General features: G+C 39.6%; 1 protein-coding gene across 3 annotated transcripts in view; it reads left to right on the top strand.

The window, feature by feature from the left end:
• Setdb1 (SET domain bifurcated histone lysine methyltransferase 1) overlaps positions 1 to 12,107 on the top strand; it is a 32,537-nt gene that overhangs the window by 8,107 nt on the left and 12,323 nt on the right. For 2 of the 3 annotated variants that reach the window (XM_020155816.2, XM_074048173.1), the window contains exons 4-13: positions 2,605 to 2,639; positions 3,371 to 3,470; positions 4,879 to 5,004; positions 5,376 to 5,577; positions 6,098 to 6,171; positions 7,767 to 7,957; positions 9,571 to 9,700; positions 10,822 to 10,969; positions 11,055 to 11,213; positions 11,773 to 11,841. In XM_020155816.2, the coding sequence (XP_020011405.1) occupies positions 2,605 to 2,639; positions 3,371 to 3,470; positions 4,879 to 5,004; positions 5,376 to 5,577; positions 6,098 to 6,171; positions 7,767 to 7,957; positions 9,571 to 9,700; positions 10,822 to 10,969; positions 11,055 to 11,213; positions 11,773 to 11,841 (1,234 nt within the window). The remainder of the gene's footprint in view (positions 1 to 2,604; positions 2,640 to 3,370; positions 3,471 to 4,878; positions 5,005 to 5,375; positions 5,578 to 6,097; positions 6,172 to 7,766; positions 7,958 to 9,570; positions 9,701 to 10,821; positions 10,970 to 11,054; positions 11,214 to 11,772; positions 11,842 to 12,107) is intronic. The other variant, XM_074048174.1, reaches the window with a different exon arrangement.

Here is a 12,107-nt window from a genome sequence, read left to right as displayed (position 1 = left end):
TTCTTCTCACATTTAAGTATAATTTAGGATCTAGCAACCTTTTCTTACCGCTTTCTCTCTCCTACTCTTTCCTCAGCCTCTGCTAACCACCATTCTACTCTCAACTTCTAGGATTTCAACTTTTTTAGATTCTACATATAGGTGAAATCATGTAGTACTTGCTTTTCTGTGCTTGCTTTCTTTTTCTTTTTTTTTTTTTTTTTTTTGTGGGACTAGGGCTTGAACTCAGGACTTCTGCACTTGCAAAGCAGGTTCTCTATCATTTGAACCATACCTCTAGTCCATTTTGTTCTGGCTGTTTTAGAGATAGGGTCTCACAAACTGTTTGCTCCAGGCGGCCTTGAACCAGGATCCTCCCGATCTCAGCTTTCCAAGTAGCTAGGATTGCACCAGCGCCCAGCTCGGCTATATTTCTCCTAACATAGAGACCTCCAGTTCCATCCATGTTGTTGCCCATGACAGAATTTAATCCTTTTTATGACTGAATAGTGTTCCATCGTGTATGTATACCAAATTTTTACTTCATTTTTTTTAATCAGTTGATAGGCATTTAAGTTGTTTTCCTTTCTTGGCTATTGTGAATAGAGTTGCAATGAGCATAATGCAATTGTCTGTTCCGCAAACTGATTTCATTTCTTCGGAGTATATAATAGACACCCAGTAGTGAGATTCCTGGATCACATGATTATTTGAATTTTATTTATTTATTTATTTATTTATATTTGCTGTACTGGGGCTTGAACTCAGGGCATTCACCTTAAGCCACTCCACCAGGCTTATTTTTGTGAAAGGTTTTTTGAGATAGGTTCTCTCGAGGGATTTGCTCAGGCTGGCTTCAAACCACTGTCCTCCTGATGTCTGCCTCCCAACTAGCTAGGATTACTGATACTTGGCTTGTATGTATTTTGAAACTAAAAATAAAAGCCCTAAAAAATTAGTAACTCTCTTTTGTAAGTATAGGACATATGTTTTGAAGGTTTTTCTACTTGTCGAGTTAAAAATAACATATTTGATGATAGATCATAGTCAGAAGCCTTCGAGAAATATGTGCATATGCACTGGCATGTGTCTTTTTTTTTTTTTTTTTTCAGTACTGGGGTTTAAACTCAGGGCCTTCACCTTGAGCCACTCCACCAGCCCTATTTTTCGAGATAGGGTCTCGTGAACTATTTGCCCAGGCTGACCTCGAACCGCAGTCTTCCTGATCTCTGCCTCCTGAGTAGCTAGGATTACAGGGGTGAGCCACCGGTGCCTGGCGTGTCTGTCTATTTATTCTTTGCAAGTTTGGGTTCATATGAAATCAATTTCTTATCCTAACTTTTAAAACTTAATAGGTTATTAGTATTGTTTCATGTTATTAAAAGATGCCTTATGAACCTCTTTTGGTTATGGTATAGTTTATTTTTAAGTAGTTCTTTATTTTAGAACATTCACATTGCTTTTTTTGTGGTTTTGGTGCTGGTTTTTTGCTTGTTTTTGTTTTTTGAGACAAGGTCTTGCTATGTAGCCTAGGTTGGTCTTGGACTTGTGATTCTCTTGCTTCCGCCTCCCGAATGCTGAAATTATAAGCAGTGCACCATCAAACCTGCCTTCTTTTTTTAAATATGTATTCTAAGTCTCTAAAAAGTACACTGTCTAATATAGTAACTGCTAGGCATGTGTGGCTAACTTATATGAAATGTAAAGGGTCTAGTTTTATCTAGAATATAGAAAGAACTCCTGTAACAACAATGAAAAATGAGCAGAGAAGTTGAGCATGATGTTGTTTGCCTATAATCCCAGCACTCAGGAGGTAGAGGGTAGAAGATTGTGAATTCGAGGCCACCCTGGTCTACATAGCAAATTATAGGCCATTTTACACAGTAAGATACTGTTTCAGAAGTATATAGAAATAGAAAGTAATGAAAATGGGCAAAGAATTTGATTAGATAGTTCTGCAGTGAAGGTTTGTGCATGGCCAATAAGGACGCAAAAAGATTCTCCATGGCACTAATTATTAGAGAAAATGCAAATCAAAACCACCTTATAGCTGGTGTCGTGGTACATACCTGTAGTCCCCTAATGAGTGTATAAGATTCACTGAACTATACATTTTGAAAGGGTAGATTTTAGAGAATGTGACTTTTAAACCTTTATTAAGATTTTAAATTAAATTTAGAATTAATTTTCTTAGTTACATTTCATGTGTACTAAGTAGCCAAATGTGAATGGAATGAACAGTGTAGATATAGGACATTTCTGTCATCATGTGTTCTCTTTCACAGTGCTACTTGAGAGTAAACATTTTGCCACATGCACAAGTAATTCATAAGTAAGTTGCACAAGTAATTCATAAATAAGTTACTGCTGTAATAATTCAAATGCATAGTAAAAACCCCAAATCTCATAGACTACCACCTGTTCTAATACCTTAACCAGAAGTAAGTACTGTCAATTATTTACTCTTTATCTTTCCAGTCCTCTGAGTACATCTATATATGTATGTGTCTTTAGTTTTCCCTGTTAACAGTAATACTTTTGTTATACTTTTAAGTCAATTAATGATTTCTTGGAAATTCCCATACATAAGCCTCTTAAACTCATGAGAATTCTTTTCTTCCATAGGTGATGCTGGGAGCAGAACTCCAAAAGACCAGAAGGTGAGTTGTGGGGTGGATAAGGAAAATTGAGAAATACGAATTTGAAAATGGGAGAAACTTTTAGCCTAACCATCCAGTCAGTTTAGCCAGCAATGTATTCACACTGTAATCAGCCTTGTGGGTTGCAGCCCTCTAGGAGGACATTACAAGAATGCAAAAAAGAATTTACCAAGAAATGCATGTATTGAGTACTTTATGACAGAAAAATATAGCAGGGTTCAACTAGATGTTAATCAAGCAAAGCTTTTTAAAGTTGATTTCTGAGATTAAGGTGAGGTGAGGGTAAATGGTTGATGGACTTCATATACTTATATGAAATAGAACAAAGAAACCTCACAATTGCTTTAATGTACAATGTAAGTCTAATTGGAAATGTCACTGTGAATCCCCCTCCCTGTATAACAAATATATTCTAATAAAATAAATAAATTTTTTTTAAAAAGTTGATTTCTGAATGAGCTTCAGAAGATAAGGTAGTTTTTGCTTGATAATGTAACCATAAGTTTCCAAATATAATTGATTTTATTTTGTTTTTTGAAAGACAAGGTATTTTTTATTATTCTCAACTTACTTTCTCTTTTTCCTTACTCTGCTGTTGTGGGGATAAAATTCTGGGCCTCAAATGTACTAGGCAAGTACTCTACTACTGAACTATGCCTTCATTTCTCTCAATAGTATAGTTATTTCTAAACTATACTATTAAAGTTTGTTTCCCTTCCCACTTTCTACAGCTCCGTGAAGCTATGGCTGCCTTAAGAAAATCAGCTCAAGATGTCCAGAAGTTCATGGATGCTGTTAACAAGAAGAGTAGTACCCAAGATCTGCATAAAGGTTAGGATCAAGTAGTGCCTAGGTCCTGGTGGGAAGTGAATTCTTACAGATATTTCATGGATAGTGGGCTTTGCATTAGTATCTCAAAATACTTTTCCACCTCTGCCAGTTTCTTTAATACCACTGACTATATGTCCACAGTCAGCATAATATCATTTGTGAATTTTTGGGCTGGAAGTGTGGCTCAAGTGATAAGTGCCAGCTTTGCAAACATGAAGCCCTGAGTTCAAACCCCAGTCCCACCAAAAAAAAAAAAAAATTGTAAAGTTTTTTTCCCCTATTTTCTTTTGAAAAGTCTATTGTCCGCTGATTGTGATAAACCATACTACTCTTTGGCCTTATATTTATCAAATCCCAATCGCACTGGTGCTTATTTTATAGTCTGCACTGGTTTTATCTTAATACATTTTTAGTTCTCTACATTTAGAGTGTCTCCATGCTCTTGAGTACTTCTTCCAGGTGGAGATCAAAGAGAAGAGAGTAACTCTTACAAAGTAACTATTACAAAAAGGTCTGAGGGAAGCTTTGATTGTAGATCAGGGGAAATGTGTTATAAATGCTACTTAGCATTTAATGAGTGGTTGTTACTTTTTTGTTGTTTTGAGACAAGATTTCACTCCTAACTAGGCTGGCCTGGAACTTGGTATGTAGCTCCAGATGGCCTTGAACTTACTATCTTCCTGCCTCTGCCTCCTGAGTGCTGGAGTTAAAGGCATGCACCAGTTAGATACCAGTGGCTCAGCCCTTTAATCCTAGCTACTTGGGAGGCTGACATTTGGAGGATCATGGTTTGAGGCCAGCCCAGACCAGTAGTTCACAAGACTCCATCTCCAAAATAACCAGAGCAGAATGGACTGGAGGTGCGCTGAAGTGGTAGAGTGCCTGCTTTGCAAGGCAAACCCCAGTCCCACAAAAAAATAAAAAGGCATATGCTAGCTGGGCACCAGTGACTCACACCTGTAATCCTAGTTACTCAGGAGGCAGAGATCAGGAGAATTGAGATTTAAAGCCAGCCACAGGCAAATAGTTCTCGAGACCCTGTTTCGTAAACCTTATCACAAAAAAGGGCTGATGAAATGGTAGAGTGTCTGCCTAGCAAGTGTGAGGCCCTGAGTTCAAATCCCGGTGCTGCAAAAAATAATAAGGCATGCACCACCATGCCATGCTTCTTGTTAATAAGGAGTTGGAAACATTGGATGAAAGTGGGATTTTTTAAATACATGTTAACTTCATTTATTCATGTTTCTCCTGTTAGCATAAGCCCGTAACTGTTTCTTCTATTCAGCAACTGTGACTAGAGGTCATAGGTTACCTCATTTTCTCTGATTACCATACTGCCCTTCTACCTTTCCATTCTCAACCCAACCTATGGCATCACTTTTTAGAACAACTTTGCTTTCCTCCGTAGGAACCTTGAGTCAAATGTCTGGAGAACTGAGCAAAGATGGTGACCTGATAGTCAGTATGCGGATTTTGGGCAAGAAGAGAACTAAGACATGGCACAAAGGCACCCTAATTGCTATCCAAACAGTTGGTATGTTCAAGCTAGAGGAAGGACTAATGAAGGGAAAGTGTCGGTCAACTCCATTGATGATTATTTCTTTTCCCAGTCTTTCCTTTTCTCTCACATAGAAGTGAGCACTTAGGGTTGGGAGCCAATGGCTCTTGCCTGTAACCCTGTCTACTTGGGAGGTTGGGACGATTGTGGTTCGAGGCCAGCCTGGGCAAAAAAGTTCGCAAAATCCCATCTCCAAATTACCAGAACAAAATGGACTGGAGGCATGGCCCAAGCAGTAGAGCAACTGCTTTGCAAGTGTAAAACCCTGAGTTCAAACTCCAGTCCCACCAAATAAAAGAAGTGAGGACTTAGAAACTAACAATTTTTTTGTTTTTCCTTTTACCCAGGGCCAGGGAAGAAATACAAGGTGAAATTTGACAACAAAGGAAAGAGTCTGCTGTCGGGAAACCATATTGCATACGATTATCACCCTCCTGCTGACAAGCTGTATGTGGGCAGTCGAGTGGTGGCTAAATACAAAGATGGGAATCAGGTCTGGCTTTATGCTGGCATTGTAGCTGAGACACCAAACGTCAAAAACAAGCTCAGGTATCTGGACAGGGGATTATAAAGGGAGTAGCAGTCAGGAGCACAATGCCTGCCCTGTTTGTGCCATAATCAAGATTTCACAATTAGTTTTGTGTTCTTGATTCCCAGTGGCCAGGATCTGCATAAAGGTAGCAAAAGTTTCTCCCTCTTTGCTACATAGGTCATGAGGTTGATTTCATCCTCTCTCTCTCTCTTTTTTTTTTTCCTTAAGAAAGCTCAGTGGAAAACTAGAAGAATAATAAGGTTGATTTATAATTAGGAGAGTAGAGAATTCCCATAGAAAATGAAGTAGAGACTAAATGTCTGATAGCATAGGCATAAATGGTTTTTCAAGAACAGGGATATATGTTGATTAGATTAAGAGAAAGTTCTTGAGATGGGAAGAAAGTACACTGGAATGTCTTCTGTGGAGTGGATCTTCTGGATTCTTGTGATCCAGAAGAATGAAGTTATAATAAAATAACCTTTGTAGGTTATGTAAATAAACCCACATCTTTTTATCATCACTGTTCCCTTACAGGTTTCTCATTTTCTTTGATGATGGCTATGCTTCCTATGTCACACAGTCAGAACTATATCCCATTTGCCGGCCATGTAAGTGTTCCTCCATTATTCTTCCTTAGTTCTTTCAGTTTCCTTCTCTATGTTGTATTTCTTCTTAAGATGTTTAGAAAAACCATAGTATTTTTGGTACTCCAGTCTTGAGTATAAGTTTGGTTAATGTCCTTTGGGAGAGAAGTTTTTTTGTTGTTGTTTTGGTTTGGTTTGGTTTTTTTTTTTTGTGGTACTGGGGTTTGAACTCTGGACCTCTTGCTTGCTAGGGAAGTGCTCTATCACTTGAGCCATTCCGCCATTCCTGGAAGATAAGTTTTACTGGCCAACTCTCTGTAATCAAAGTGAAACACTAAATCATCATTGACCTTGGGTAGACTGCTCATCTTATAGATGTGTTTTGATTTCATTTCTAAGTGATTTAGATTTCAACAGGTGTTACTTTTTCTTTTTCTTTTTTTTTTGGAGCATTGGGGTTTGTGCTCAGGGCCTCAGGCTTGCTGGGCAGGTGCTCTACCACTTGAGTCATTCTTTTTTTTTTTTTTTTGCAGTACTAGGGCTTGAACTCAGGGCCTTCACTTTGAGCCATTCCACCAGCCCTATTTTTATGCAGGGTTTTTCAAGATAGGTCTTGTGGAACTATCTGTCCAGGCTGGCTTCGAACCACGATCCTACTGATTGATCTCTGCCTACTGAGTAGCTACAATTACAGGTGTGAGCCACTGACATCCCACTCCACTTGAGTCATTCCGCCAGCCCTGTTTTATGTTGGATATTTTCAAGACAGGTCTCAAGAACTGTTTGCTCGGGCTGGCTTCAAACCAAGATCCTCCTGATTTCTGTCTTCTGAGTAGATAAGATTACAGACATGAGCCACCTACACCCAGTTTTCTCTCAATTTTTTTCTTTTTTTTTTTTTTTTTTTGGTGGTACTGGCATTTAAATTCAGGGCCTCGCACTTGCTAGCAGGCACTCTACCACTTGACCCACACCTCCAGCCCAATGTTATTTCTTTTCTAACCTCACACTTTACCTTAATATTTGTATAAATCTATGGTCTAAAATAAATAAGAAAATTTAAAAAGAAATGAAATGAAAAAAATTAAATTGTAGTCTGAATGGTGCTTCCTACAGAAGCTATGTTAGCCAAGCATTAGTTCCTCACATCTATAAGCCTAGCTACTCAGGAGGCAGAGATCAGGAGGATCGCTGTCCAGAACCAACCTGGGCAAATAGTTTGTGAGACCGTATCTTGAAAATGCCCAACACAAAAAAAAGGGCTGGAGTGGCTCAAGTGGTAGAGCACCTGCCTAGCAAGTAGCAAGTGCTAGGAAATCCCACTCCTACCAAAAAAAGGAAAAGACAATTTAAAAAATTTTTTTCTTAGGAAGCAATGTCCATTTGTATGAAATCAGTGAATCAGTTAAATTTGTATATTCCTTTATTTAGTGTTACTTGACTTACATGTGCATTTACACATTACTTAGGTGGTCTTGGTTTTGCTTCCCTTGAGGTTATGATTTTTTTTTCTCCCTTTCAACTTTAAAAATATCATATGTCTCCTTGCCAAACATTTTTTTCCTATCAAGACATATCCTAACCTGCCCTCTCTCAGTTCTGCCTCTTCCTTGGGACAGTGAAAAAGACTTGGGAGGATATAGAAGACATCTCCTGCAGAGACTTCATAGAGGAATATATCACTGCGTACCCTAACCGTCCCATGGTGCTGCTCAAGAGCGGCCAGCTTATCAAGACTGAGTGGGAAGGCACATGGTGGAAGTCCCGTGTTGAGGAAGTGGATGGCAGCCTAGTCAGAATCCTCTTCCTGGTACCATTCTTCCCTAGAATTTTGGGAAAGTTGAGGGTGTAATTGGGGGTCAGGCATAAAAGGCAATAATGAGGATGATTTCATAGCTGTTCCATAACTTTCCTCTTTCTTGCTGTCTGTTCTTACTATTTTGGTCAAATTTTATTTTGTCCTTTTTTTCCTATAAGGATAGTTAGTGAAAACAGATTCTCTGAACTTAACTAATCTGCATGGTTTTGATTTTTTTTTTCCTCTAGGCGTACATACATTGTATATAGGTACAGAAAAGGAAGCCAGTTTCATTTTTCCAGTGTTAGTGTTTTAGAACTATAGTGGAACAAAGAAGAGAGATCAAAGAATTGGAGGTGTCAATGATTTTTCAAGGCTCAATTTAACTCTTTGTATCCATCCTTTTTCTCCCTGCTCACTGCCCCTGCCCCCCCCCCACACCTTAGAGTTATACTCTTCTTTGTGTTACAATTACACAGAGAAGCGCTTTGTCCCTAAGCCCTAAGATCTTTGTCACATCACAAAGATGTGACAAAGGGGTGATAATGGAGTTTGAATTCAGGGCCTTCCACTCACTAGGCAGGCACTGTACCACTTGTGCCATGCTCACAACCCTTTTAAAATCACACTTTTTTTCTTTTTGGCCATACTGGGGTTTGAACCCACGGCTTCAAGCTTGTTAAGCAAGTGCTCTACCACTTCAGCCACTCCACCAGCCCTGTTTTGTGTTTGGTATTTTCAAGATAGGGTCTCGAGAACTGTTTGTCCAGGACTGACTTCAAATCACTATCCTCCTGATCTCTGTTTCCCAAATAGCTAGGATTACAGACCCAAACCACCGGTACCTGGCCTTGGGACTTGAAATTGGGTCCTTGTTCTTGCTAGGCAGATTTTGTGCCACTTGGCTACTCCACCAGTCCATTTGTCACCTTTTTATGCTTATTGTGGACATCCATGACTCTTGTAATTTCTTTTTTTGTTTTGTTTTGCTTTGCTTTTGGTCATGCTGGGGTTTGAACTCAGGGTCTTGCACTTGCTAGGTAGGTACTCTACCACTTTGCCACATTCCCAGCCCTTTTTTGCTTTAGCTGTTACTCTGATAGGGTCTCATGTTTATGCAAAGGCTGAACTGGACTGTAATCGTCCTGTTTATGTTTCCTCCATACCTGGGATGACAGGCGCATGCCATCTCATCAGTTTTTTTTAATTGGTTGAGATGGGTGTCTTGTGAACTTTTTGCCCTGGCTGGCCTTGAACTGCAGTCCTCTTGATCTCCACCTCGTGAGTAGCCAGGATTATAGGAATGTACATCGCATTCAGCTCTCCTGTTATTTCTTCTTCTCTCTCTTTTGTTTTTTTAAATGTTTATTACTTTCTCCTGTACTTTCTTAAACAAGTACTATATACTTGTTTCTTCTTTATATTCCTGATACAAATATATCAGATATATCTGATATATGTATATCCTGATCAGAGACCTTGGTGCATCAGTTTATTGAATAGAATAGTTTTGGACTCATCAAGGGGATTTCCCAAAGGTGGCTTATGGTATACTCCACAAGTAACAGGATAGATTCTAACCCTAACCCATTTCCCTTTGTCCTCCTTTTCTGCCTGTCTCCCAGGATGACAAAAGATGCGAGTGGATCTATCGAGGCTCTACACGGTTGGAGCCAATGTTCAGCATGAAAACATCCTCAGCCTCTGCACTAGAAAAGAAACAAGGCGGGCAGCTCAGGACACGTCCAAATATGGGTATGTCCTGAAGATAACTGAGAAAGGGAAGAAACAGGAAAAACAGCAAAGGAGATTATATATAATGCTGTTTTGTTTACAAGGGTAATACTTCTAACTTACTAGAAATAAGACATGTGCCCTACGTTCACTAGCGGTGATGAATTTGTGTTTTTGCTTCCACATTACTATGGCTCTGATTTCATTCGAAACAGCTACAGAAAATTATGAAAATAGCTCAGGTTAGGGGGGTAGTAGTTACCTCTGTTATCCACATGAAAATTGCTTTGTCTGTTATCAATGGTCAATTTTTTTGAAGCCTAGAGTACTTTTCGTTGTTCCTTTATGTTTCTGCCATAACTTCAGTTGATTTTTTTCCCAGCAATATTACTTGATCAAAGAATGCATTTTTCACTCAAAATACACACCAAAGTATAACATAATTAATGAGGTAAATTTTCTGAGGTAGGAAGGTCTTTTCCAAACAATTACATAAGTCAAGCGCCAATGACTCACACCTATACTTGGGAGGCAGAGATCAGGATTGCAGTCCAAAGCCAGCCTTGGCAAATAGCTCTCAAGACCCTGTCACAAAAATACCCAACATAAAAAAGGGCTGGCGAAGTGGCTCAAGTGGTAAAGCACCTGTCTAGCAAGCATAAGGCCCTGAGTTCAGACCCCAGTATTGCTAAAAATTCCAGTACATAGCTGAGCATGATGGCTCACATCTTTAATCCCAGCTACTTAATAGGTGAAGATTGGGAGGATCTAACCAGCCCTGGCAAAAAGTTAGTGAGACCTCATATCAACCAATAGTTGAGCATGGTGGTACGCATCTGTCATCGCAGCTACTTAGAAAACATAAATAGGAGGATTGCAGCCCAGACTGGCTTGAACAAAACTCAAGACCCTGTTCCAAAAATAGCTAAAGCAAAAAAGGGTCTGAGGGTGTGGCTCAAGTGGTCGGGCACCTGCCTACCAAGCACAAGGCCCTGAGTTCAACCCAAAAACAGAAGAAAAAAGGAAAATCATCATAAACTATTATCTCACCTCATTGGTGCACTTACTCAGAGAGTAAGATGTATGAATGAATACAGCTGACATAGCTATCATGTCAGTGGTTGGTTTCCTTTTTCATATAGGTGCTGTGAGGAGCAAAGGCCCTGTTGTCCAATACACACAGGATTTGACCAGTACTGGAACCCAGTTTAAGCCAGTGGAGCCCCCACAGCCCATAGTTCCACCTGCCCCACCTGCTCCACCTCTGTCTCCCCAAGCAGGTGACAATGAGTGAGTGCTATTCATTCCTTATTCTCCAGTTTGTCCCATGTATTTTCCATATCCCTTGTTACATTATTTCTTCTTACTCTTTTAGAAGCTTGGAAAGCCAGCTTGCTCAGTCACGGAAGCAGGTAGCCAAAAAGAGTACATCATTCCGTCCAGGATCTGTGGGCTCTGGTCATTCCTCCCCTACATCCCCTGCACTCAGTGAAACTGTCCCTGGTGGGAAACCTGGGATTAACCAGATGTACAGGTGAGAAAACTCTTAGGGTCTCTTACGAACAGGTCAGCGATATGGACTGATTCAGGTGCAGTTCCCTGGCTCCAAGGGACTGTACTTTAAACTTATAACAGTGAGAAATGTGGACTCGAAAAGTAAGATTTAGTTTAACCTTGGACTTTTCTAAGAAACAGAAAATAAGAAAAATTGAATTAAAAACTGGATACCGGGAAATACAGTATCACTAGAAAGTCATTTTCAAAACTTCTCATTGAAGAGCTGAAGTGTGGCTTTAGAGATATAGTGCCATCCTAGCAAATATGATAACCCTGAGTTAAACCCCAGTACCACAAAAAAAAAAAAAAAGCCTAAAACTTTTCATCGAACATGGTGCCATCATTGCTTGAATAGAAAGGATATACCATGTCTTTCCTTCAATCTTAGGATTTAGTAAAGACATTTATAGGATACATAGAAGACAATAAGCATTGGTAGAAGACTGGACTCTACTTCCATAATTCATAAGTAAACACATTTTAAGAAAAGGTGCACTGTTGAAATAGAGGCATTATCTCTTGCATTTTATTTGCAGATCACCTTTAGGCTCAACAACCTCTGCCCCAGCACCCACAGCTCCTCCATGTCCTCCAGTCAGTGAAGAGTAAGTGGGGAATTTTGTTGTACAGGTTTGGTAAGACAAGGGATCTGGCTTCCTGTGACAACTTTAGCTTCAAGAGCATAGCTAGTTGGGTGTGGTGGCACATGCCTGCAATCCCAGCAGTTCGGAGGCAGAAGGATTGTGCGTTTGAGGCCAGCCTGGGTTAAATAGTAACACTGGGGAAAAAAAAACAAAAAAACACAACTATATGAAAGATGAGAGAAATGACTTAGCTAGCCAAAAGGGATAATTATATAACAGAGGGGTCC

The sequence above is a fragment of the Castor canadensis genome, chromosome 11, assembly GCF_047511655.1.
Source record: "Castor canadensis chromosome 11, mCasCan1.hap1v2, whole genome shotgun sequence".
NCBI classification, from domain to species: domain Eukaryota; kingdom Metazoa; phylum Chordata; class Mammalia; order Rodentia; family Castoridae; genus Castor; species Castor canadensis.
The sequence above is the reverse complement of the archived record's forward strand: the minus strand, read 5'-3'. Positions and strand labels throughout refer to the sequence as shown.